A 25,731-nucleotide genomic window follows, 5' to 3' on the forward strand; every position below is an offset into this window, starting at 1 on the left:
ACACACTCAATACTGTACTGGAGCCAGTCTTAAAAACAATTTAAGAAGAGATGAACACTTTCACAGGGAGGGCGGGGACTTTTCAAGGATAATTTTATTATTTTAGTAAAAGAGCAGTTAGTCAAAGGTCAGCATCAGCAGTCCACTGGTACATTTAAAGTATAACCTACTCTTGACATCATTTTAAAACAGATGAGCGACCTCATCACGAGACAGACAAGCTTTTGAGGTATCTTTCATCTCTCCTGCACACGCTCAAGTTTAGCATGTTGTGTGAACCCATTTGCAGTGTTTCCACTTATCGCCAGAACAGATTAAAAGGAGAAAAGCTGGAACAAGATCCTCCTGACTGATTTGCCAGATCTACAATAGTAAATCTCATTGGACTGCAAGTAAGTTCAGTACAACCAGTGTTATATATAATTATTTGTATCACTTCTTTTTTAATTTTCACACAAGGTTGGCCATGATAGTTAGAAACATGACCTTTATACTCTAAAGCTTGTGTTACTTATTAACAAGTATCAATACTCCTTCAGGACACATAACACCTTTTGCATAATAAAGAACTTGGTTAAGATTAGATTTATTTTCTTCTTTTTTTCACACTTTCTTTGAATTTTCTGGTAAATTACTAATGATCTATTTGAACCCTGTGTTAAGTAATATTTAGGCTGATAAGGTCCCAGGTGTGCAACAATCCGAGAGAACACCAAAATCGAGCAGTCACATTTTGGTTATCAAACCGGTCCATGACATCATGTTGAGAGGTTTTTACACCCCCGACTCTTTTTCCACATGGCTCAAGAAGATCAGAGGACATCGCAGTGAAACCCTCCTTGGTTGATGTTGTTGTTGTTGTTCTTGTAGCAGTGGTTGTAGAGTAGTTTGTTTTTTTCCACTTTTTTGTTAGTAGTAGCAGAGAATAAGTCCAGGTATATAGCCCCCATTTTTGTATGGCTTGTTTCCGATATATGTGGTAATTGGTTAAAATAAGAGAGCAATGGGGATGACGTTATATGAGGCACTCAGCGTTACTAAAAGGTGTAGTGAGATTTCAGTTTTACTATTATTAAGACTTACATGACTAACTCTACTCCTCATTCTTCAGGAGTAGAGGTCATACAGATCAGTGACAATGAACAGTGGTGTCTGCTTTACCAGGCAGATATAAATAGTGCCCAAACATTTCCAGTTTCTTTTTTTACTCAAAAGTAAAAAGCTACAGCAAGGACATCTTTTCGAAATCAGACAACAGGAATCCGATTTTTTTTTTTTGCGTAAATTCTGCTGCTTCACCAGAACAGAGACTGATGTTAGATAACCAGATGAGATCATAAAAACCAGAGGGCCAATGTCTATCTCAGATGGCTGTGGCGTCTTTAAGTGGGGAGAAATGGAGTGAGGTCAAAATGATTTTCCTCGTAAATGGGACATAATGTAATCAACACAGGATTACAGCTGTGAGCCACTCCTCCTTTGTTGAGGTCGAACACAAGACACTGATTCGCCTTCCATTTATAAAAGATGCATTATGTTCAGCATGTTTAAGACTCATCCAATATCAGCTAAAAGTTGCTTTGATAATGGAGTCCAAGCTTGTAAGTATATTAACAATGCATTGCTTGGTTTCACTCGAGTGAGTCCACCACGTGTATAATGGCTTGCATTGAGTCTGTATTGCTTTCCAGTTCGCCTAAAAGGGAGTGTTAGATCCAAATGTGATTCTGTTAAGCCTGAGAAACAGAGATCCAGCCACTGTATGTCTGTATTTCATCAAGTTAAATACACAAGATATTGATTTTTGGGAGTAGAAAAGAGGGACGCTAACAATTAGATTGTGTTGCAGAAACAGCATCTCCTTCGATGTGAGGGAGTGGGCTGAAGTAGAGCAGAGCTTCTCCAGTTATCAATAGAGAACAAAGGAGAGGTATAGATTCTCCATGATTCCCCTTTTGTGTAGTTGATCCCCTCTGACTGCTCAGAATCCAGTCCAGGTTTGCTGAGCCTCGTACTCGGCCCAGGCTGCTGAACACAGCTCTCCTGTGAAGATTGTCTTGATGCAAATGAGTTAGGAGAGCTCAAAGCCTGTGTTCATACTGATAGCGTAGCGCAGTTTGTCGCGCAAGATGCTCTTCTTGCTGTAGTTGGGCAACTTGAGCAGGTTGAAGCATGTTGATGAAGTGGGAAGTCGACCACCAGGCTCCTTCTTGCGGATTGTAAAAAAGCCCCTAAGAACACTTCCAAGTGTGTCTCCGGTGTCCTAGACACATGAAATGATCTGTTAGTACAAATGTCCCACATGAATGCGTAACACGTTTCAAGCTCCATCTATTTTCTTCTTTTTGACGCCTACCTGATCGTCTGAAACTTCCACACAGCGGATGGAGAAAGGTGGTTTGAGGTAGGCAAAACCTAGAAGTGGTGGCCTGGAGCAGCTGGTAACAAACTGTAAAAACATACACCAAAATCAATGATACAATCTTAAACCACTGGTAAAAATAACACAGCTTTTGATTGTGACAGTTACAAAGAATTTACTTTAAGGAACATAGCCCTCTCTTCAGAGGTGAAGTCACTGGACAGGATGTCCCACAGCCAGATGATGACCCGGTGGCTGCTGTGAAAACCTCCATAGTAGACAGTGTGTTTCCTGAGAAAGAGAGGTGAAGACAATAAGGATTACCATCTATGTCTACAGAAGCATAGATGAAGGAAACACTTTACTGTACAGCAAACAAAGTGTTTGCTTTAGGAGACTTCTGAATTAAGGGGAGATTACTTCTAGATTTGCGACACATTTACTGAGAAAAAATAAATAAAATGTCAATTACATTGAGTATACGGTTGGAGAAGTAATGAACGAAGAATCATTTAAAAGTCTGAAATGCCCCTTACTTGAGGTCATCAAGATCAATCTCAGCATTGTCTCCAGCGACAAGACGCTGAACCTCAGGCGTGGAAAACATGTGCAGCCACTCTGGGTTTATGATGCTGCGGAAACCCCGAATGAAAGCTGCCGTTTGCTCCTTAATCTGCGTGTGCATCCTGAAGTGAGCCATGAGGTGAATGTAGCTGATCCTGCAGGAAGTGGTAGAGCTTAGATCAGAGGTAGTAGACACTGATTTGTAATGACTTCTCAACAATCAGAAAGATTCAAAACTGGTTGGTACCCCACTAATTTTTTCAATTGTGTTTTTGGGTTATGTATTGACATACTTGTTTTCATTGGACACTGTCATGGTTTTCCCCCCGGGTATCAATTCATGACAGACAAGCTGTAAGAGAATATAAAATAAGCTTTTAACTGATTCATTTCTTTATTAAAATCCACATAAATCCACATATTATGTTCTTACCTGGCCCATTACATCCTCATCATAAGATAACGTCAGTCCAAGATCGCATATATCTCCATCGTAGCGCTGAAAAACAAATAAAATAAAGGTTGTGAGATGAAAAGGGGATACATTAGTAAAAAACGAAATGTCCAAGTGTAATTCTAGCCGACCTTGATGGAAGTGAGGTTTTTGTAAAACTCAGAGTCCAGGGAGGGCAACTCGTCGATGGAGCTGTAGAAAGTGGTGTGGTGGTGACCCATGACCTGACTGAGGAAGAAGGAGGCAAAGGGGACGTCCACGACGAGACCCTGAGGATACAGAAGTTACACATTCACCCAAGATGGAGGGATGACCAAATGAGGATGTTTTTCAAAACGCACAAATATACCTCATATACGGCTTTTCCGAGCATCTTCCCCACAAACTCAAACAGCTGCAAATGGTTCTCATGGATGTAGGATGTGGGTGAAGGATACAGCCTTTCGTTTCCACTCGTAGTCTATGGAAAAGAATATTGATGTCATACAAAAACAATGAAAATCAATGTCAGCAGCAGGAGAGTGATGATCAAAAGGGCTTTCTATTTGCCTGACTTACTTTAAACAGGTTGAGGGCAGGATTGAACACTTTTTTAATGATCTCCTCCAGAAACTCTTTGAACACACCGTCCTGATCGATACCAGCCTCGTCTACTCCCAGGTCGTTGACAAACTTCACACGAATGACGCCTTTTATGGAATTTGGTGGCAATCTGCGGAGCTGGTCATATCCATCCTTAGGACAGGGAAATACTGAGTGTTATTCTGGAGCCCACTTTCTTGCTCTCTATCAAAAAATAAATCTCTTGACTCCATACCTCTAACATCCTTGAGCGACGAATGGTAATATGGGTGACATGTGGTGAAGCAGAGTTTGTTTCTACCAATCCTAAACTCTCCTTTTCCTTGGTGACGATGTTCCTGAACAGCAGCACTCTCTAAAAATCAAGAGGGGAAGTTATTAAACAACTGAACATGATAGTGACACTCTTCAAAGAAAGGATCCCTCTTTTACTCACGTTTTTATGTGGAATGACATGTGGGATGTACTGCAGTAAAAGCTGGGCTCTTCTCTTGCCTTTCTCGAGCTCTTGAAACAAGAGGCTAGGCTTCAGGTCCCTGAATGCAACACAGCAGAAAGATTTAAAGGTGAGTTTCTAGATTTAACCACAAAGCACAAGGTTCAAGGTTCTTTATTGTCAAACTAACATAGCTACAGAGTAATTATGTCGTTGAAAATCTTAGGTCACAGGCTTCTCCAACAATGCAACAAATAGGAGGCCGGACATTAACATCGATTGAATGTGTGCTTACTTGCGTAGCCAGTGATCATCAGGGGTGAATCGTCGCCTGCAGTCCCGCTCATAGAGAACCATCAACCAGCCATGAACACTGTGGAACAGCTCCAGTTTCTCTCCCTTAGCATTTTCTGTTCAAAACAAAACGTTTTTTTTTTAGAGATTATCTTTTCAATCAAGCACTATAATATATTTTTAAAAATCTGTAAGGTCGCACACTCACCTAAGATGCCATCCCATACCATCTTGTACACAAATGTGTTCAGAAATGAAGAGATGGTGAGGAGTTCCTCGATCTTGAAAGATGTTTGTTCTTCATAAACTTCAATGTCATCCAGAATTCTGTGACACATTAACAGGGTGTCATTAAATGATTTCGCTACATTAAAGGTGGGGTAGGTAAGTTTGAGAAACCGGCTCGAGATACACTTTTTGTTATATTCCATGGAATGCTCTTAACATCCCGATAGCAATGAATATCTTAAAATTCATTAAAAAAAATGTCATCTGTGGAAGCCGTGGTGCTGTAAAAAGCACGACCAATCATCTGAGCCGGCCCGGCTAAAATAACTGGATGGCCTAGCTGCCTGTCAGCCTTCCATCTGTGCACAAACTTATCTCGTGCCCTCATTGGTCATGTGCGCGTTCGTGTGTGTTGGAGGAGGGGCTCTGTAAGGAAGTGGCAGATTTGTTCCGGCTGTGTATTTTCAAATTCTAGCGCACTCGAGCCGGTTTCTCCAAAATTACATACACCACCTTTAAGCATGTTATAAATAGTAAAAATATTATATAGTTAATAATCAGTCAAATTACGTGATCAGGTGCCGGGAGCAGTCACAGAAGAGCATGAGCATAGCCAGGAGCTGCTTGGACTCCTCGGTGTCGTTGTTCAGACACTCCATGAAGAGTTTGAGGCCTCCCTGAGGACCGAGCTCACAAATGAAGGCCCAAAGCTTGGGCAAAAGTTCATCAAGGTGTGTCAGACCTGCAGAGAATGCACAGTTAAATACTCCATGATGAACTCAACAGGATATTTCCAAAACACTTGTATGGTGTTAAAATGTTGGTACTGACCGGTGAGTATCTGGAGTCGTATTTGTGTTAGAGTGGACAGAGCGGTCTGGTAGAGCACACAGATGCTGCACACCTTCTGAACTTCAGCTGAGTCCACTCGCTTTCCTCCCACTGGTTTCAGGATGTTTCGAACAGAAGCAGACTTCTGAAATGCTCGCTTGAAGAGGTCTGTGAGCACAAACAAACAACACAAAGGCATGTAAGAACATTTGAGAAGCTCTTCAAACCTTTTCTAAACTCAACAGATTGTGATTAACCATAGTATGTAGGAATATGTTTGACTTTATGACTCACTTTTCACTGGTAGATTGTTTTGCGATGTGCTAGGCTGCGGGGGTGGAGGAGTGGGCTCCTGACTCTCCAGCTTTTTAGAGAGGACATCGCTGAAGAGGGTCCGAATAATAGAAACACCCCACAGGTACTGAAGCTGTTTAGTCACCAGCGGCATTGACTCATTCAGACTACAGGGGGCGGGGAACAAGGAGGCGAGGGAGACAAAGTCAAGTATGCAATCTGTTGTTTGCAGAAAGTACACAATAAAGCAAATATATAGTATTTCACTCACCCGTAGTCTACGGTTTGGGAGAACCAGCCCAGGACAGGGTGCCAGTGGGTGAGGTTGGACTTCTTTTGGGATACATATCTCTGACAGTAGGACAGCATGTCCGTCAGGTCCTTCACAAAATGGTTGGCCTCCTCTTCCAGGACTTTCTCACTAAAGAAGCCCAAGTGAATCAGGTTGCCTATCAAATAGTAGAAGATGCAGTCAGCAATGATACAAGTAACAGTTCACAGGACGTCCTATAATTTAGGTGCAACTATTCATCAAAAATACTTTACCAAGTAGGCAGAGTGTGTGGCTCCCCTCCAGACACACACAGATGTCCAAACACTGTTCCTCCCGGCTCAGAAAAATAATGAACTTCCGCAGCAGGTCATGCGTGTGCATGGACGCCATACACTGTTGAGACAGAGCCCATATTATAACCTGCTCTTTAACAGTTCAAAGTAGTATAAGAACATGTAATATGTGACAAAACGTTTACCTCTGGAGTAAGCACGCTGAGGTGAGATACGACTGCAGGAACTGACATGATGTGAAGGAGGAATGATCTTAGCAGGTTATCGGAGAAGTGAGCTGCAATGACCGGCCTGGAAAATAATAGGTTTAGTTAAAAGGACAGCCTGAAATATAAAAACAAAAACCACAAGAAAACTGAAAATAGCAGAATTGGATATAACAAGTCTGCTCTGTTTCATGTATAGAATTTATTGTCTTTATGTCAATGGTGCTCAAACATAGTGAAGGTTGATGGACAGTGTTTCCCTGATGATGAATGTCAAATATTATACCAGAAATATTATCTGCCTGGAGAATTTTTGGTGCTGTTTACATTCCTTGTGGTGCAAAATAAAATAAAAGGTACTACGGGAATGTACCAAGCCCACAGTTTTTATTTTGCTAAAAATATCTTTGGACTAAAACTGCATTTCTGTGCAATTGCAGTGTGGCAGAATGATAATAAATGATCCTATTTGTTCTTAATCTTCTTTTCGAAAAGCAGTTAGAACTATCAATGTACCAACGCGCAGCTTACCTTAATGACAAAGAGAAGATAGCTGTGAGGGTGCCTTTGGAGAGGGATGGTTTACTTCGAGCCAAGCCATTTGTCAACAAGATCTAAACAAGAAATGTTAGGATGACAGACAAAGAGCATTTTTATCAAAATGACTGCTGGGACTAAATAATAACATCGATGTCCAAACTGCTTCATTGAATCTTTGAAAAAAGTATGAGCTGTAAAGCTGAACCTGCAGTATGGAGTAGAATCCCTTTTGATTGAGATGGCCCATGATATTTTCACAAATCCTCGTCAAAGCGGGTCTGAGAGCTTCTCCTAAAACAATAAGTGGGAACGAATTGTGTTTTATCTTTGCAGGAAACATGTCCTGCAATAACAACAGATATGTTTAGGACCACATCAGATGATTTGAGACTTACCCTTCCCTCTGACTATCCGCCAGGTTGAAGTGTCTGTGAAAGTCACCAGCATGCTGAGGTACAGCGTTATCATTTTGTTGTCCTGAAGTATGTCAGGCTGCATGTGAAAGAATAGAAAGAGATATGTCAAACAAAGCCATAAGATGAAAATGCATTTAACTGTGTACAGTCGAGACTTACCTTTAATTTTTTCAGTAGTTGACAGCAGATCCACAGCACATCTTTTATCTGTTTGAGCCAGGGAATGGTGAGGTCTTTGGAGAGAGCCAAGGAAACATACCAGACCTGAGGGGCCAAGGTGAGAGAACAGCCACTGAGACTAGAATCACATTTAAAGGATTGTGAATGTATGGATGGCATAAAACATGTTTCACTCACTTTGGGTTCATTTTCAACCTCCATGCTGGCAAGGATTGCACGGCAGAGCTTCTCAAACATCTGTAGAATCTAGAGAATTAGGGTCATTTGAGTCACACAGCCAAGACAAGCGTATACACTAATACTGTGTTTTGTCCTTAAAAGTGTTCACCAAGGTAAGCCTAACCATTTCTTAAAATAAGCAATATTATGCAAATGTTTCTCCTGTGTATTAAAGATTGTTATAAACTCACCATCTTATCCTCTGGGCGATATACAAATAGTAATTTCCGAGCGATTTTGAAAATTGAAAGTGCATTTCTTTTTGATGTCCCAGTTTCAGAAGCTTGAAAATAGTCATCGACCTCTTGCCTGAAGAGAAACAGAGAGGAAATATTGAGATGGCGATTACAAGAGAAATACATATTTTACAATTTAGTCAAGCAGTGCTAGGCAGTAATTCAATATGATGAATTTTCATGTTCCAATTGCATCAAACAGTGATGACATTCATACATGATACACATGGTTCCATTATATGGTATGTGATATGGTCTTAATTGATAGTAACAAGCATTTAATAACTCCAACTTCTCAAAAAATATTATGTGAAATATTTTAAACTTATGTAGTTTTTGCACTAATGCTTGATTTAATGTGGAAAAGTATATAATACAAAAACATTAGGCTTTGCGATGTGGTAATTTCATATAATTACTAGAAAACGTACTGTGGTACACATTCTTGTTAAGATATAAAATAAACTATATGGAAATACTAGATTTTGCCCATATCAACCATCCATATGTTCCTACATGCATACACAATTCAAAGACCTTTAAATCACAGATAAAGCTTTTAGATGTGCAGCTCCACTAACATGGAACAGTCTGCAAAAAGAATGGAAAATTACCAAGCTAGTACCACTACATGTTTTTAAAGCTCGGTTGGATGCTTCAAAATCAGATGCTGTTGGTACCTGTACATGTGGATAGATATGTAAATTGTAATCCCTGTACATTTTGCTGTATGATGTCCTTTTGTTGTTCTGTTGTTTATGTTTTTATGTTTTCATGTGGAACCTACTGCTGCAGGTCTCCCTTGAAAAAGAGATCATTGATCTCAATGGGATTTTACCTGGATAAATAAAGGTTTTGAATTTAATTGAATTGAATTGATAAATAGTTATGTCATCTTGAATCAATAAGGTCGGAGTGTACCGTATTTGCTTCTGGAGTCTGCAGCGACAGAGGAATCTCCGGACCAGGGCTTGCATGAGGATTGCTGATTTCTCCTTGTCCTTGTGTCCCCTTCTTTCCTCCCTGGCCTGCCTGGCTTTGTCCAGGAACTCAGACTTGGAGCTTTGAGTTAAACTAAACATTGTGCACTCTGGAGAAGAAGAATTAACAATTCACTGATCATCCGTAGGCTTGCATTGCTTATATGTTGACAGTGGTATCAGAGCACATGTATGCGCTTCATGAACATCGTGATAATACAGCAGCCCCACAACACCAGCAGATCCTCATAGTGTTTTGATTGAACTAACCCTGCGATGTTCTTCAGTTGAAGATGTTCTCCGACCTTTAGGCTCCCCTGTCGCTATACCTCCTCAGTCATTTGGTTGTACCTGGGATCCGAGCGCAGGTAAGCCAAAAATAAAGATGAAGACTAACTTCCCATCGCTGGAGCAAAGTGAAACACGGGAAAGATGGAGCTGGGATAGTTAGCACACAGGGCTAGTTCGCTTATAGCCGACGTGTTACTGTCTCACGGATAACCTTTTCACGATCATTCAGTATTATTTGTCATCGTTGCGGGGTTAGAGTTGATCCTGTATCAATGACAGCCTGAAAAACACAGGGGACATACCGTTTTGAAATGTAAACAATGAGAGGAGATCTGTACGTTGACTGCAGCCATTAATCCCCTGTGTCGCACTAAAGTTAGTCCGGGTAGTGTTTGTCTATGTGTATGAATCGTTATATAAAAAGTATTTTTCAATAAAATATTTCAGGGATGGTAAACATTATGTGTTGTCAATTTTATTACAACAATAAAGTCAAAATAAAAATAAACAACCACAAAATCAGCAATGAAGCGTTTGTCCAGAGCGTTGGGTGGGTGGCGGGGGGACTGTTATCACTGTTACACTCTCGTTAGCGGAAATGTGGAGGCTAAGCCTAATGTTATTAAAGTTATACTCTTCGGTGTGTGAATACAAAGTATAAGGGAGGAAAGTAGTGTCTAGAGACAAGCTGAATGTGTACTAATGGCACATTTTATCCCGGCTCAGTGTTACTCCGGTAACACTGAGCCGTTTGACAAATACGGTCCCTTTAAACAGAGCAGATGACGTCACATTTATAACTGCGCAGCGGCAGACCGGAAGGAAGTGGGTGTTAGCTGACTGACGTTAGCAAGCTACAGTTATAAAGTCTGTTGCGGCTTCTATGGTAAATATACTTCTGTTTTATCTAAAGAACATTACAAACAGACCCATACCGTTGTGTAGATATAGTTGTTTACAATTGTCTCCGTAGCCATATGGATATGGTATGCCATATCAATAACTTTAGTTGATGCTAACTAGCTAGCTAGCTCAAAAGCGGTGCTGGCTCAAATCAAATTACTACTTAATGGATTACAGGATGATTAAAGGTTCAGTGTTTGATCCTACAACGAGAGACTATGTCGTAAATAGTCGTACACATGTAATAACGCTTTTTCTTGCGTTGTGTAAAAGGATAGCAGGCAGGCGCATAGTAAAAGTCTGTTCCGATGTCTTTTAATTTACATTGCCCTATTCCAGTTTATCATGACAGTCCGAACAAAACGTTGAATACTAAAGAAAAGGGAATTATCTTCGGAAGTCAGAGGTGGAAGAAGTACCTGAATGTAGGAATACACAAAGTCCTGCATGCAAAGGGTTACTCAAGTAAAAGTACTAAAGTATAAGTATTAAAATAAACATGAAGTACTAAAAGTAAAAGTACTCATTATGCATATTCGCCCAAATTCAGAATAATATATTTGATATGTTTTACAATTATTGATGCATTAATGTGTTTTTCAAAGCTGGTAAAGGTCCAGCTAGTTTTAATGACTTGTTATGCTGCAGGGTAGCTTGTGGATTTACTTTAGTCTTTTTAAATGTTGATTATATTTCACATTAGTCATCCTCCATATCTGCAAAGTCATTAAATAAATATAGTGGAGTAAAAGTACACAATTAACCTCTAAATTGTAGTGGGGTAGAAGTACAAAGTAGCAACAAATTGAAATACTCTAGTAAAGTACAAGTACCTCAAAATTATTTTATATATTTATTTATTGTGTATTGTAAAAGTGTTAAAGTTCTTAACTGTCAAAGCTTTGTCCGAAGTACAGAGTCTCAAATAAAATACTTGGGTCACCACATTTATTCTAGTCATTTTGCAGATTCAAACACTGAAATGGTGATGTATAATATATACTTTTTCAGGTTGTCAACAAATCTCATAACAATACCATCAATGAATTGATCTGACTCCGTGACAAAAACGTGATATGGCTTATTCCCCAGGGCCTCAAAAAAACTTGAAACATTTAAAGATGTATAAATGAGGTGCAAATTGTTCCTTCATAACAATCAAGATTGACACATTTATTTTGAGTCAATATAATAACACTGTCCTGCGGCCATAAACGCTTGTGCCTATTTTAAAATGTATCCCTATACTTGTGTTTAGGATTTAGTAAAATCACACCTTTAGTAACGACAAATGGCTTTTCCTTTAATGTTTTAAAAGTCGCCAAATATTAGTGCATCGGTGTATTCGGTAAAAACAAAACATGTCAGCCCTTCCCTTAAAAAATAGCTACCTAACATTAACATAGACCTTTGTACTAATCATTTGTTTCCACTCTGTTCAGTTAACAAGCTAATCCAGCGACACACTAGATCCAGGTGTCACTCTGTGTTTGACATTGTTCTGTCCCAGGAAGAGATGTCAGGAGAGAGTGCGGTGAGCACGGCAGTGCCGGCAGCTTCAAACCGGACTACATCCTTCAAAGGCTCCAGCCCGAGCTCGAAATATGTGAAGCTAAATGTGGGTGGTGCACTGTACTACACTACAATGCAGACACTAACCAAACAGGACACCATGCTCAAAGCCATGTTCAGCGGCAGGATGGAGGTCCTCACAGACAGCGAAGGTGAGCTTTTGGTGAAAATCATATTAGCATGGCTTATGTTATCCCTCTTCTGGCCTTGATCTATTACTAGCTTATGTTTAATTGTTTCATATCCACAGGTTGGATCTTGATTGATCGCTGCGGGAAACATTTTGGAACAATCCTTAACTACCTTAGAGACGGGGCCGTGCCTCTCCCAGACAGCCGGCGGGAGACCGAGGAGCTGCTCGCTGAGGCCAAGTATTACCTCGTACAGGGCCTGGCTGATGAATGCACAGCGGCCTTGCAGGTACCTAATGATAAACGCATATTGTGTCCATTGTGATATCTTCAGAACTGTTATGAAATGAGCTCCACAGAACCATTAACAAGTCATACATTTGTTTGTATATTTCTGAAATTCCTTAGCTCACTAACTGAAAGTTTTTATGAAACAATTAGAAACGTATCTGCTTAAAAGGTTAACATTATTTCTTCTTATTTATTGCCTGGGGGGGTTTTCACGTCCTCCTTCCTCTTTGCTACTCTTCCACCAGATGGCATCCTTCAATTTAGAATATACTGTGTGCCAGCTTTGAGGTGGATCTTTTTTAATGGAAAAATAAAATGTTATTCTTTTTTTCCTACAGAACAAAGAAAGTTATGAACCCCTTTGTAAAGTGCCTCTAATGACATCATCTAAGGAGGAGCAGAAGCTTATTGCAACCTCGAATAAGGTACGTTCTGTTTTCTAAATAATGTGCCTGATTTCCAACTGAAAACAGAGGGAATTGTTTCCGCTTATTTAAAAAAACAAACAAAAAAACCTTTGTTTCCGCAGCCTACTGTCAAACTGCTGTATAACCGAAGCAACAACAAATATTCATATACCAGGTGAGTCCTCCTTCACTGATGTCTGGAGCTAACAGGTTAAAGAAAGAACGTCATTTACCGAATTCCTAAAAGTTGTCTAAATAATTAACCCTATTGTATTTCCTTTCTTTTCCTCCAGCAATTCTGATGACAACATGCTGAAAAATATTGAGCTGTTTGACAAGCTTTCTCTGCGGTTCAACGGCCGGGTGCTCTTCATCAAAGATGTGATTGGGGATGAGATCTGTTGTTGGTCCTTTTATGGTCAGGGGCGTAAGATTGCTGAAGTGTGCTGTACCTCCATTGTTTATGCCACAGAAAAAAAGCAGACAAAGGTACAAATAAATATATAGATACTATGGACTGTGTATCCATGTTGTGTTCCCTCCTTAGAGTTTGCTGTGCTTTTGCATGCCTTCAACTACAGTTTGTTATCTCACTAATCTCTGGTGTACCACTCTCCTTCAGGTGGAGTTCCCTGAAGCACGAATCTATGAGGAGACCCTCAACATCCTCCTGTATGAGTCCCATGATGGGAGGGGTCCAGACAATGCCCTGCTGGAGGCCACAGGGGGCGCTGCAGGGCGATCTCATCATCTGGATGAGGACGATGAGCGAGATCGAATCGAGCGAGTTCGTAGGATTCATATCAAACGACCGGACGACCGCACACACCACCACCAGTGACCTTCCTCCTTCCACCCGTCAGCTGTGTCTCTGACCTGGACAGCCTTTGCACCACGCTTGTGCCTTACATCACCCAGCGCCCTTTCTGTATCACTTCCACTCTTCTCTTATTTTAGCAGCTTTTACTCCAGGAGACTCCTTTGAGATGCGTGTTATACAACCATGTGTGCTGATGAAGTGATTTTGTATTTGTTTGTGTGTCATCTTCATTGTCTGACCGGCTGTATGAAGTGTTTTGTTCTCTGTTTGTTAGTCATGATAACTTTTCTCACGGTTTTATTTTAGTTTGCAGAACCCATTACACATGGCTCTTTGCATCAGGTATCCAGTTTTAAATGATAGTGGAAACAAGAGATATTATATTGTTGGTATGCATCTGTTATTGGAGGTCCTCACTACATTAGATCCAAAACAACAAGAATGATATCATGTAAGCAACTAAAGATAAATGTACTTTTTCCCCTCTTACCATAGTTCTGACGGGTCCACTGTAAGATCACCAGTGGATTTACCAGGTGGTGTTCACATTGTAGCCACATGGTGGCAATATTTTACTCTTGAAAACTTCTAAAAATGTTACCAAGGCTAGTATGTAGCCTGCAGATAATGGCGATTCAATTTTAAAATTGTAATGTTTTGATAAATGTAAGATATCACAGGTGGATGCAACATTTCACTGTATTGCTTCTGTCTCATTTAGTATTAACATGTATGCATTTTCCCTTCACTCCACTAAATGATGATTATGTTCAGTGGAGGAACCTGAGCTGTGACCTTAGGTGTTAAATGTACTGGGTTGAATGATGGATGCTGAGGTTGAAGTGAATGACTGTAATCAGAGACCTCCCTGGCAGGAAGGGAATCCTGTCTACACGCTTTTAACAGGGAGCGAAATTAGACCTGTCCTTCATCGCCGCATTCATCAGAGAATGTACTGTTTCCACACAATCAGTTTCAGTTGAAATATGTCTAGCAATCGCAGTACTCGTAGGTCTGTTGTACAGAAGTGAACATATATGTATGTTTTATATTTATACATACTTTATCACAAATAAATTTCTACAAACATTTATTTGTTGTTTCTACTTTGCATCATATCAGCGAACATACAAAATTATCATACAAATGGCTTCATTTTGAGGATCAAAATTGCTCAAAGCAGTATATGAATCGTTTGTTTTGCATTGAAATAGTTTTGTAGATTGAAATGTTTGATTTGCTTTGAACTTCAATGATCAAAATAGCAGACAAGCCCTCTTTACAGAGAATGATTTTAAAACTTTAACCTTGTAAGAATGAGATTGTCAGTAGTGGAAAAATACATGTGTCCTTTACTTATGTGACTAGATGAGAAACAAAGCTGGACAACAAAGCAAGTTCTTCCTTGGTTTCTTTAGTGCTTCTGGCCAGGTGTGTTTTCTGTAGACATGTTGATCTCCCCTCAGGGGTCTCCTGATGAAATATGCAGGGGCTTCTTGTGTGTCGCCTCAACCCCACACATGTTACCGTGTCCTAGCCCGAGTGGCAACCTGCAGTGAAAAAAACACTTTATATTACATTTCATACTTTAGTGTGTAGCTTAATCTGAGAGCAGAGCATCATATAACACAGTCTTCATCATCATATAACACACGGTGCACTCTTCATCATCATATAACACACGGTGCACTCTCATCATCAGCACTGCTCTCACCACCATGAGGTGTCCGTTCTTAGCCTTGAACACCATGGGTTCCTGTCCAAGGCTGAAGTCCACCGCACTCTCTTTCCCTGCCTGGATTTCAATCTTGATGCTGAAAATCGATACACAAATTATTTTTAGATTGAAGCACATCTCAAATCCAACCTCTTTGAATACTTCTTAATGCAAAACACTAAGGGCATAACCATTTTTTTTGCACATTTAAACATACATTCAGACAACGTGTACTACAGAAAACATTTGTCTTAGTGTAGGTGATCAAGTCAGGAAGTTTCAAAGTGAGTATATTTGTTAAAAGTCACCCTATTCACCTGTCTCAAAATGGATGACATTTTAAAATTAATATTATCTTTAAAGGCCGTTCTCTCCAAATGCATTTTTTTAAATCTCATTCTGAGCCAATAAGCTACACTAAAGTAGACATGACATACAACAACCTTTTCCATGTAATTTATTTCTCTATTACAAAGCATTTACCGAAAAAGGTTGTATGTCATTCATAGTCAGATTTATAAAACATCTATGAACATTTTATACAAAATTCTTCCTAAAACATGGTAAAAATGTGTCTTTTTAAATGGCTGTTGACAGCATTATTATTATTTGTGAAATAACAAAGAGATATCCAAAATCCACCCTGTAGAAACGTTTGTCTCTAATGAGTTATTAAATTAAACAATACTTAAACCCGGCTAAATGCAGTGTTTGGATTTCTGTTCAATAAAAGAATGCAAATAAGCATATATTCAATACATACCTTTTTACAAAGAATATGATCTGTTAGTAAGCAATTGATTTTATAAGATTTATTGTGTTTTTTATTTGTTAAAACTTGAACCCCATTCTCAGCAGTGTCTCCGCAAAGACTCACCTGCCCTGAACCACTTTGACTGAATTCTGTTTGTTAGCGATGAAACAGAGTTTGGTCAAAAACTCAAACAAATGGTCGCACTGCATCAGAAGGTCCCCCTGAAACAATTACAAAGGTGTACTCTTTTAGATACATTGAACAAACAAATACTTTAATTTATTTAATTACCTTTGCTTATTATGCCTGTTTTTAAATGCCTTTTTAATCATGTATTTATGCTGTATTTGTTCTTAAATGTCTTTTGCTTTTAATCTGTAAAGCGCTTTGAATCGCCACGTGCTGAAAAGTGCGATATAAATAAAATTGCCTTGCCTTGCCTTGCCTTGCCTTGCCTTGCCTTGCCTTGCCTTGCCTTGCCTAACCAGTGTTCTGTAAATTAATATTGCTAATGCTTCAGTGATGGCAGTGTTGTCAGACTCCACCTTATGTGATCATTTCCATTCATGCCATAATAAAGCTTTCCCAGTTCAAGTGAAAAACAGGAACATTCTGATGAATATCTCCTGCATGCATACCTTCTGTTTAGGGTCCTCACATGTTATGTGCAGCACAATGATGCCGTCTGTCAAGTTACTGACCGAAATACCTGAAAAATATTCAAATAAAGACACGTATATTTGAAAGAATTCGAAACATATATTATTTCATTGTCCTCACCTTTGAGAGAGGTGTACAGCACTCTCTGTTTGATCTTGGCCTCCTCTATCACGTAGGCAGCCGTCTGTGTGAGGACGAGCTGTCGCGGCCTTGGTTTGAAACCATTCCTGTCATATTTAATCACCGGGACACCGTACTACAGAAACACAGAACATCACACAGTTAGTTACGTTTCATGTGAGACTGTTTCTTCTGGGTTTATAAGGATTTGTATCACCTTAATGTGCTCCTGGCGAATCGTCTGCAGAACCCTCACGTTTATCTCTTGTTCACCTGGAGGTCATACATTTAGTTAAGTTGATGAATACAAAGTGAAATGTGTGAATGTGTCACTACTTACTGATTCTGGTGTCCACAAAAGGCTGAGCGATACTCTGTGGATAGCTCTCCTTTTTCCCCTTGAAGATGGAGCTGGCGAGAAGCTTCAGTTGTAACTAAAAGAAACAAAAACATATAAGGTTTTAACTTCAAGATAATATGAAGTCTTTTATAATGTATTTACATGTGTGTTATACCTGAGCTTTCTTCTGGGGTGTGATTCCTCGCACATACTTCCGCACCATTAGACGGTAGTGAAGCATACGCAGTATCTCAGATGTCTGACAAAAACAAAGCAAATGAGCACAAAGTCAAAATAGAAGCTGAGCTCTAATCTGGTTTACAGTGAAGTAAGTTCATCATGTTACCTCTGCCAGGACTGCTGGTGGAGTTTGCCAGGTGGTTTTATCCAGGACCGTCTTTGGCAGGTTGCCTTTGAGCCTGTTAAAGTAATTTTGTCTCACAAAGGCCAGGTACTCCGAGTTATCCGTGTTTTTTAATTGCCCCCTGTTCATGTAACCTTTGATGAATCTAAAAATGATTGAAAATGCTGTTATAATGAATGTGACAGTAAGCCTGAGGAGTCGTGTAACGACATGTCTTACTTCTTGATGACTTTCACAGCCCAGGCTCTCTTATCTCGCTCCTTCCTAGCCTGCACGCCTCTCCAGCAGGTTTCAATCTTGGTGGCTAAGGATATAAACATTTGTATTTGTATAGTGTGTAATTTTCCTTTATTTATATAATGATAGCATGCACTGTGGCGTTTACCTGCTTCTTTCTGTTTTTTAAATTCTCCCTTTGCTTTGTATCCTTTGTATTTGGCCTGGAGCCTCGTTGCTGCAAATTCAAAGAACAATCATTAAATGAGTCACTTTTTGACATTTGTTTTCGACTAGAAGTGACCGGAAATTAAATACATTAAACTTGCACCTACCCAGTTCATGTTTACATCTCTCGTAAGCATCCTCTGTGGCATAAAGTGTCCTCGGATGGCGGATGAATATCTTGGTACTATAACAAAGGAACACATGTGAATGTTTTCATTACTTCTTATGTATGTTTTTGTTCTGTTGTAATTAGGAAGTGCTGTCCTCACCGTCCCATCTTGTACTCATTTGGCATGTAGCCGAGATGTTGAACAAGCACTTCCACTCCATCAGCAGGCACTCCTCTCCAGTGAGGCCAGGTGGCTGGGCACAGGGGTTTATATCTGCAAGATGCACCAAACAACCCTCTCAGTAAGTTTTAACTGCACTGGAAAGAAACTACTCAACTTGAGGGTTTTCATTTAAACATCAAGTACAAGGTCAAAGCTCTGTGGTCCTTCATACCGCTTTAAGAAGACTTCATATTTGCGTCTGTACGCAAAACCAGCTCTCCTGACCCTGAGGTGCTCCATCAGGCCCAGGTACTTCACCTGGTGCCTGATCAGCGCTTCGTCAAATTGACCTGCATGAGAGAGGAGAGGCTCAGATTTAAACATCTCCATCCTGTTCACAAAATGGCTTCATGTGCTTTCTATTAACTCCAAGTACCTGGCTGCTTGGACTCGTTGGATTTCAGACAGCGTATGTACCAGGCCTCTTTAGCCATGAGGATCTCTGTCAGCTTCAGCAGGCTGCTCTTAAACTGGGTCGCCACCTTCAGACACAGCAAGGGGGTCGTTATCCCCAACACTTCATCTGTCACGTGCATATGGCTTAATGAGGACACAGTCAGGCTGAAAGAACGACCTGCCTTTGTGTCAGTGGTCACTCTCCAGACCACTTACTGATGGGTTTCTCCTTAACTCTAATCTACATTGCATGTTTTTTGTCTTTAAATAAAATTGAAATGTGTATTATCCTATATACTGTTATTGGTCAACATTCCTCTCACATTATTTGTAAATGATATGGAACTTGGATAGTTATTTGATCTCCTTGTTGTTTTTTTACAAGTAATTTTTTTCTAAATGCATTTTGTAGGTCAACAAATAGGTTTGGTGCATGCACATTTTTTTTAAAGATTCTCCTTTTCCACTTTAGATAATGCCATGAAAAGGAACGTTTCTATATGGCTTGAAACTCTGAGCCACAGCATAGCACTGATAATAATATATAACATCATCTTCATCATTATTACGGATGAAGGATGTGGAGAGCACTTACTGTTTCTGGTCTTCGTCTGCTGTCTGGATCCGTTGAGGAGAAGCACTCTTTGACTATGGCATTTTTAGACTGACCAATCAGCTGTAAGAAGATAGGAGAACACACACTTTTCACATCTGTCAAACACATGTGTAATTAATGTCAATATGAATTGCTGCATTGCATTAATAGTGTTAAAGTTTGGAGTCATATAAGTGGCATAAAGTATGGAAATATAAAAAGCTGTAAGTAAACAATAAGCAGCTTTTTAATGTTCTTTAACACATGTATTGTTTTACGTATGTGGAGACATCATAAAAGTAACCTATGCCCTTGGTCTATGAATATTAAACAATAAATAAATAAGCGTACTATCAAGAAAAAAGACACTGTAGACCAAGTAGTGAAACCGTAGGTCTAAATAACTGATAACAATCAGTAGACTAATTAAAAGAGTTTCCATTGAGCCACTCTTTGCTTCACATCATAAAACATTTACATTTGTAGACTCACATCCTTTATGTTCCTATACAATAGGTCATTGTTTTTGTCCAAGAATCCTATAATGTCACGAAGAAGAGGAATAAAAGGCTGTTAGTCCGTTAAAAATAAATAAAAGTTTTAGACGTTTGAGTAACAGGGCCTGACACTGTGGTTTCTTTTACCCACAACGCAGTAGGTGACCTCCCCGGCATAATGCAAGAGACGGAAATCTCCCCTCTCCAGAGTCTTACGTGTCATTTTGTCAGCCAGTTTGTGCCTGCAGTCAAAGAGGTGGGGAGAGACAGAGGGGTGAAGAGCAGAGGCTACACACACCGTCCTAATCCTCCGTCTCTATCGGCTCACTGTCGGCTCACCGAGGGACCAGTCAGCACACATTTGACGAATGGGTAACACTTCAGTGGTGAGGACAAGCTTTGAATTACACATCTAGATGGAGTTCATACTTAATTAAAAGTGCATCTCAAAAGCACTGATCATGTGAACCTCCATATGTGGCAAATGTATTTCTACTATGTATCTGCCACTACGTGTTTTGTAATGTCAGTTTTTTACATGAATTATTTGTCCCTCTCTGTTTGTTGTTTAATCTGCTTCTTTTTTTTTACTGCCTGTTAGTGTACAGTTTTATTATTGTTACTATTATTATGATTTATTATATATTTTGTAACTCTGGCAAAATAATGTCCTTCTACAGATTTATCTTATCCTATCATTTGAGGATTATGTGATATTTTAAGATGAGCCTTTTTAATTACGTGACAAAGTGAGGGTGATTTCCCATCTTTTCTTCCAGTCTTTCCAGGAAGGTGAGATCTGAGGCGTCTCCTGGCCTGAGACACTCCTCATCCTGGAGGATTATCATCAAAACATGGAAATAAGTCAGCTTCAGTGCTTCCCTTTCAATGAACTGTTCTATCGCAGTAAATACACACCAGTATTGTTATTATCCCTCTGTGTTTATCCTCAACCAGGTCGCAGATGATCTTATTGTTGAAGAATTGAACTGGTTCCCACTAGAGGAAAAATCAGTCAGTGTTAACATACTCAATCATTCATTATTCAACACTACTTTTGATTCAGGTTTACCTCAATATCTTCTGCCTCATATTCTTCCTGCTCAGCTTTCAGCGTCAGTTGAATGAAAAGCTGCTGCAGCTTCTCGTTGCAGTAGTTTATACAGAACTGCTCAAAACTGAGGGCCGTGACAAAAGAGGATTATGGATCATTTTTTAAAACCTACATCAGGATATCCAACATAACCAAATCAGTGCCACAAAGGGAAATTTCTGCCTACCTGTTTACATAGAAAACCTCAAAACCATATATGTCCAAAAGCCCTATTACAGTCTTCCTCGAGTTGTCCTGGGAATCAAACGGAAGTCAGTATATACTCATCCTCGGTGTATCGGATGTGTCACACACCACTCTCTCCTCACCTTGTTCTCCATGGACTCGTTGATCTTGTTCACCAGCCAGGTGAAGGTCTGTCCGTAGATGGCTTTGGCCAGGGCATCTCTAGCATAGATGGCATGATCGGTTGTGAATGGGCTGAGGACCTTCGCAGTGAGACAAAGTCATAGCTACATTTCAACCACTACAGAGAAGATTAAAGTAGAAACAAACATTATCATAAAATGTAAGTTAAGGACATTTTAACATGCGTGCACCTGCTCATTTTTGGCTTCAATTTTCCTGTATGTGAGTCCCTCTTGGAGACTGTGAGCATCGACTCCTAGCAGCTACAGAGACATTAAGTCAGTTTATTCTTTGACTTTTTTTAATCATCCCTGGATATCCAAATTCTTTCCATTATCATTCTCTTACATTTGAAACCCAGCGCAGCTCTGCGTTGTTGTTGTTCAGCAGGGCATGGCCTTTACTGTCTGAGTCAAACTGCACATTCCCCAAGTGGAGAACGCTAGCAACGGTCCCAAACAAGTGCTGCAAAGAAGGAACATTTTGTAAGGCAATGTAAAACAAGAAGGGAATAATGAGTGATTTAGATCCGCATATAACCTACATTAGTGTTAATCTCATCAATGTTGATGATTTGTAGTGCATTCTTCACTGTTTTCCAGTCATTTCTGTCATTAATGGATGACACAATGGCACACTCTCCCTGTGAGAACACATTGTCAAAGTTTACTCGGGTTGTTTGAATCTTTTCTTTATTAAAACTCTGAGTCATACATACTTGGGTTAGATAGTTGTAATGCTGGCAGTCTCTCTCCAAGCCCATCTGGTGCAGCAGGTCGTCCTCCCCTCCCCCCACCAGCTGGTAGAAGATGTGGAAGTTTCTCTCCCCGTGATTCTGATGCACCACCCTCGACTTCTCCAGCAGGTAGTTCAGGATATGTCCTCCGACAGCATCCCCCTATGGGCATCAGGATCCTAAAGACAGCAGCTCTACAACTTGCAGAAAAAACATAGCCTATGGTCCAGTGGACAGATTTTAAAGAATCCTCTTAGGGTAAATTGAGAGAGAATATTAACGTTCTCCTTATTTTTAAATGAACAATCATAGTTCTTAAGTTTGCCCTTCATTCCTTTTAAGTCTGTAAATGTGTTTTTACACTCATTTTATATAATTAGACTGAGCTTTCAAACGAAACATTTATATGTTTAAAAATTACCACATAATTTATTTTTTTCCACCACTCCAAGTTACCACACATACTTTAAATTCCAAATAAATACCAAAATGGTTGGATCACATTAAAATCCTTCTCATGAACTACCTTTTTTTCTTGATTATAATGTATTAATGTATTCTCGAACGCCCTTCTGTCAATCTGTCCCTTGAATCTTACCTGGCTGTCAAACTGAATGTCCATATACTTCCCAAACCGACTTGAGTTATCATTTTTCAGTGTTTTGGCATTGCCGAAAGCCTGTAAGGAAACACCATAGCAAAGGGAATAATTAATGTTAGCATGACCTGCTGTTTGGTATGTCATTACAATGATGTAACGTAAGTAACCATCACACCTCGAGGACAGGGTTGGACATGAGCATTTTGTCCCTGACAGTGTTGAGCAGAGTGGTGCTCGGACAGCTGACAGCGTAATACTGCAGGATCTTTTTAGAGGCCTCCGTCTTCCCGGCTCCACTCTCTCCAGAGATGAGGATGAAGTGATTGTTAAACTCTGTCAGCATGGTTTGGTAGGCGCTGTCTGCCAAGGCGTAGCTGTGGGGATGCAAGGCGATCAAAATCTTTCACAGAGAAACCTATTAACAATTGAACATGAACACATACAGTATTTCTACATACTCACATGTGTGGTGGAAGCTCAAAAAAGTTCACACCCATGTAGATTTCCATCTGTTTCTTATTGTAGATGTCCAGCTCTTTGTAGGGATTCACAGATACTAGCAATGTGCCAATGTAGGTCTGAAATAGGTTGTGTTGATAATTGTAAAGATATACAAGCATTTGTTGACAGCAAGCTTTTAACCCTCCTGTCATGTTAGTTTCTCCCCCATTACTTAGATGTTACCCGTCAAATGCATCAGTTCTGTTTTAACTGCTCTTACATTAACACAAAAAAAACATTAAGCAACATTATCGGAAAATATATTGTAAAATGTAAATGTTGTCCATTTGTTGGTGTGCACTATCTGATGGATTAACATAATCTAAGGTTAGTCATTAATCTCCTATGGTGGTCATTGTTGACCCGTCACACCATAGATGTAACAAAGTTGACTAAACCACTAAAAATTCAGAGAAAGTGGTGATCAGCAGTTTTATATTTTTAAATGCCTACTGTGGAGGATATCATAAGGCCTTGAGGCAATCAAATGTAAAACACGATATAAATAATTGATGAAAGTTCTAAATCGGTAAGATTTGACCCGAACATGACAGGAGGGTTGAAAAGTCAAACGACTCACATAGATGAGATCTCTGCTGAAGCGTTTCTTGAGGTTACTGAGGAAGGCGGTCTCTGTGGTTTCATCCAGGAGGACAAAATCCTGGATCCCAACCCGGTCCCTGGCGGTCAAGGCGCCCTCCATGTCCAGCTGACCCTGTGCAACAAGTTGTATCAACCATTAGGCAGCCAAGTGCACAATTTCAGAGCAGTGGAAATATCTTTTTCAAATTCCTGGTGTTTAGCATCATAATCTAATGATTTCTGTTTCTAAAAACACATTACACATTCAATACCTCAAAGTACTTAATTAAAAACTTTATGAATTTGGAACAACAACAAGTGAAACCCATTTGAAATGCATAACAATGAAATTCCAAATTCTCTTCCATGTTTTTCCGACAATGGGGTTGGATGAAAGAATGTTTGCATAAACGGCTCCATGGGGGATGTCGGAGCTAAAAAAGAAAGCCCCAGAAAAAGCACAAACATGGTCCCTGTTAGTTCTATTGAAATAAGAGGTCTAGAGGTCCTATGTGTCTTTGATGCAAAGCTCTGTGATTGTGCAGACAAACAGACAGAAGCTAATGATCGCTACACAGCACACAGGGACCTTGGCTGGCAGCCCGTAGTTCACTAGAGCTGACACACCAACCAAACACAACACACTGTGCAAATGGACTTGGGGAGCCCAAAACAGCGGCACATTTAAGAGGCATAGTGGGAAAAATTCCACCAATCTGTTTTGCATTCTCAGCACCAACACTTAGACCAAAGGTTTTCACAGCTTTTGTTGGTTTTGTATTTTTCTCTCTCTCTCCTTTGGAAGCAGAAGTCCTTTGATTCTCAACTCTCTCTGTAAAAACATTAAAAAAGATAATCCATTGGATCTAATTGACACAAAGCCCTCCGCCCCCCCCTCCGCCTACTCCCCCTGCCTCTATCCTCCGCCTATGGCCCTCATTTCTTCTGAGAAAGGCCAAGTGTTTTTGTCCTGTAAATACCACGGAGCAGAGACAAAAAAGACGTCTTTAAAATGCAGTCTACAATCCATTACACATATTCCCCCTGCATATCCATTCAGTAATTATTCATTAGAAAACATTTAACGTCACAGTGAATTTCACACTAGGCAGTCGAAACACAATGGAGGAGATTTGGCCTATTTTGGGGTGAGGAGTTGGGGAGGGGTTGGCTGTACAGAGGAAGGGTGAGGGCGAAGGAGGGGGAGAGGAGGGGAGCTGTATTTGTCTGATCTGAGAACCTCTGAATCGGGGCCGTCTTGAGACAACGGGACAGACTAAATAGTGCAGTAACGGTCTGTGCCCCGCTGCTTGCTGTGACACTCATTTAGTTTGCCCCGGGGCGAACAATAGAGGCTTGTTCGTAGCAATCCTGTTCTGTAATTTGGACTTCATTACTCTGCTCACACGGGGCCCCATGGAAGGATAGAGGAGGCTAGTCAGATGAGAGGGTTTTTCTCCACCTGTCAGCCCCTCACCCCCAATGCTCTCACCCCTCTCCTCAACAATACCCCTGCACCCTGTGTCCCCACCAATAACTCTCACCCGATCCCCTTCCCATAGCCTCCCCCTCCCAGCCACCCACTTTAAGCCAATGAGACAGGTGAACAATATCATTGAAGGAACCCTTTTTTGGACGTCAGAATCAATCTGGCAATGTGATGGTAGTGGTGCTGGTGCGGGGTATCTGTGACACCCCCTTTCTTCATGGGAACAAACTTCTCTCAGGGCAGCACAAGCAGACAATATGCTGGGACAGCGTGACTTAGGGATCTGCCATACAGTATTACAAGTAATAACATGAACAGATAAGCTCCTGTCAAGAGG

The 25,731-nt window shown here is 40.2% G+C and overlaps 3 protein-coding genes across 3 annotated transcripts; 1 reads left to right on the forward strand and 2 right to left on the reverse strand.

The window, feature by feature from the left end:
• Positions 1 to 76: 76 nt before the first annotated feature.
• On the reverse strand, positions 77 to 10,068 carry ube3b (ubiquitin protein ligase E3B). The gene is made up of 27 exons (XM_079687369.1): positions 9,660 to 10,068; positions 9,331 to 9,499; positions 8,365 to 8,482; positions 8,132 to 8,200; positions 7,934 to 8,038; positions 7,754 to 7,850; positions 7,564 to 7,649; positions 7,350 to 7,432; positions 6,798 to 6,903; positions 6,592 to 6,712; positions 6,317 to 6,494; positions 6,046 to 6,212; positions 5,752 to 5,919; positions 5,491 to 5,662; positions 4,901 to 5,019; positions 4,694 to 4,808; positions 4,399 to 4,498; positions 4,198 to 4,317; positions 3,939 to 4,115; positions 3,730 to 3,840; positions 3,512 to 3,649; positions 3,360 to 3,425; positions 3,220 to 3,278; positions 2,899 to 3,081; positions 2,542 to 2,653; positions 2,357 to 2,449; positions 77 to 2,263 (listed from the first exon to the last, which is right to left on the reverse strand). The coding sequence occupies exons 2-27, from the start codon at positions 9,489 to 9,491 to the stop codon at positions 2,072 to 2,074; spliced, it is 3,216 nt and encodes a 1,071-aa protein (XP_079543495.1). The 5' UTR covers positions 9,492 to 9,499; positions 9,660 to 10,068; the 3' UTR covers positions 77 to 2,071.
• Positions 10,069 to 10,449: 381 nt separating this feature from the next.
• Positions 10,450 to 14,897, forward strand: kctd10 (potassium channel tetramerization domain containing 10). Its single transcript, XM_079687736.1, has 7 exons — positions 10,450 to 10,566; positions 12,094 to 12,307; positions 12,406 to 12,575; positions 12,916 to 13,002; positions 13,107 to 13,159; positions 13,278 to 13,473; positions 13,607 to 14,897. The coding sequence occupies exons 1-7, from the start codon at positions 10,564 to 10,566 to the stop codon at positions 13,823 to 13,825; spliced, it is 942 nt and encodes a 313-aa protein (XP_079543862.1). The 5' UTR covers positions 10,450 to 10,563; the 3' UTR covers positions 13,826 to 14,897.
• Positions 14,556 to 24,063, reverse strand: myo1ha (myosin IHa; the record flags this gene model as incomplete). The annotated part of the gene is given in 32 exon segments (XM_079687735.1): positions 14,556 to 15,354; positions 15,519 to 15,618; positions 16,399 to 16,496; positions 16,914 to 16,984; positions 17,056 to 17,191; positions 17,273 to 17,328; positions 17,396 to 17,489; positions 17,571 to 17,654; positions 17,742 to 17,904; positions 17,979 to 18,063; positions 18,145 to 18,213; positions 18,311 to 18,387; positions 18,473 to 18,586; positions 18,708 to 18,825; positions 18,912 to 19,017; positions 19,527 to 19,607; positions 20,019 to 20,065; positions 20,171 to 20,265; positions 20,765 to 20,856; positions 20,942 to 21,022; positions 21,096 to 21,201; positions 21,304 to 21,371; positions 21,446 to 21,565; positions 21,677 to 21,748; positions 21,834 to 21,950; positions 22,030 to 22,128; positions 22,204 to 22,383; positions 22,820 to 22,900; positions 22,998 to 23,196; positions 23,285 to 23,400; positions 23,904 to 24,041; positions 24,046 to 24,063. Coding segments are annotated over 32 exon segments (3,108 nt in total). The 3' UTR covers positions 14,556 to 15,327.
• Positions 24,064 to 25,731: the final 1,668 nt, after the last annotated feature.

The sequence above is a fragment of the Notothenia rossii genome (genome assembly GCF_949606895.1).
Source record: "Notothenia rossii genome assembly, chromosome: 6".
In the NCBI taxonomy this organism is placed as follows: domain Eukaryota; kingdom Metazoa; phylum Chordata; class Actinopteri; order Perciformes; family Nototheniidae; genus Notothenia; species Notothenia rossii.

What these genes read in the sequence shown, in the direction of transcription:
- ube3b (XM_079687369.1), bottom strand. Translation starts at nt 9,491, where the DNA reads ATGTTTAGTTTAACTCAAAGCTCCAAGTCTGAGTTCCTGGACAAAGCC. An exon ending in TCAGCGTGCTTACTCCAGAG is followed by an intron (nt 6,713 to 6,797) that starts GTAAACGTTTTG and finishes CTGTCTCAACAG; the next exon opens with TGTATGGCGTCCATGCACAC. An exon ending in AAACAATCTACCAGTGAAAA is followed by an intron (nt 5,920 to 6,045) that starts GTGAGTCATAAA and finishes TTGTGCTCACAG; the next exon opens with ACCTCTTCAAGCGAGCATTT.
- kctd10 (XM_079687736.1), top strand. An exon ending in GGTCCTCACAGACAGCGAAG is followed by an intron (nt 12,308 to 12,405) that starts GTGAGCTTTTGG and finishes TCATATCCACAG; the next exon opens with GTTGGATCTTGATTGATCGC. An exon ending in CAGAAAAAAAGCAGACAAAG is followed by an intron (nt 13,474 to 13,606) that starts GTACAAATAAAT and finishes ACTCTCCTTCAG; the next exon opens with GTGGAGTTCCCTGAAGCACG.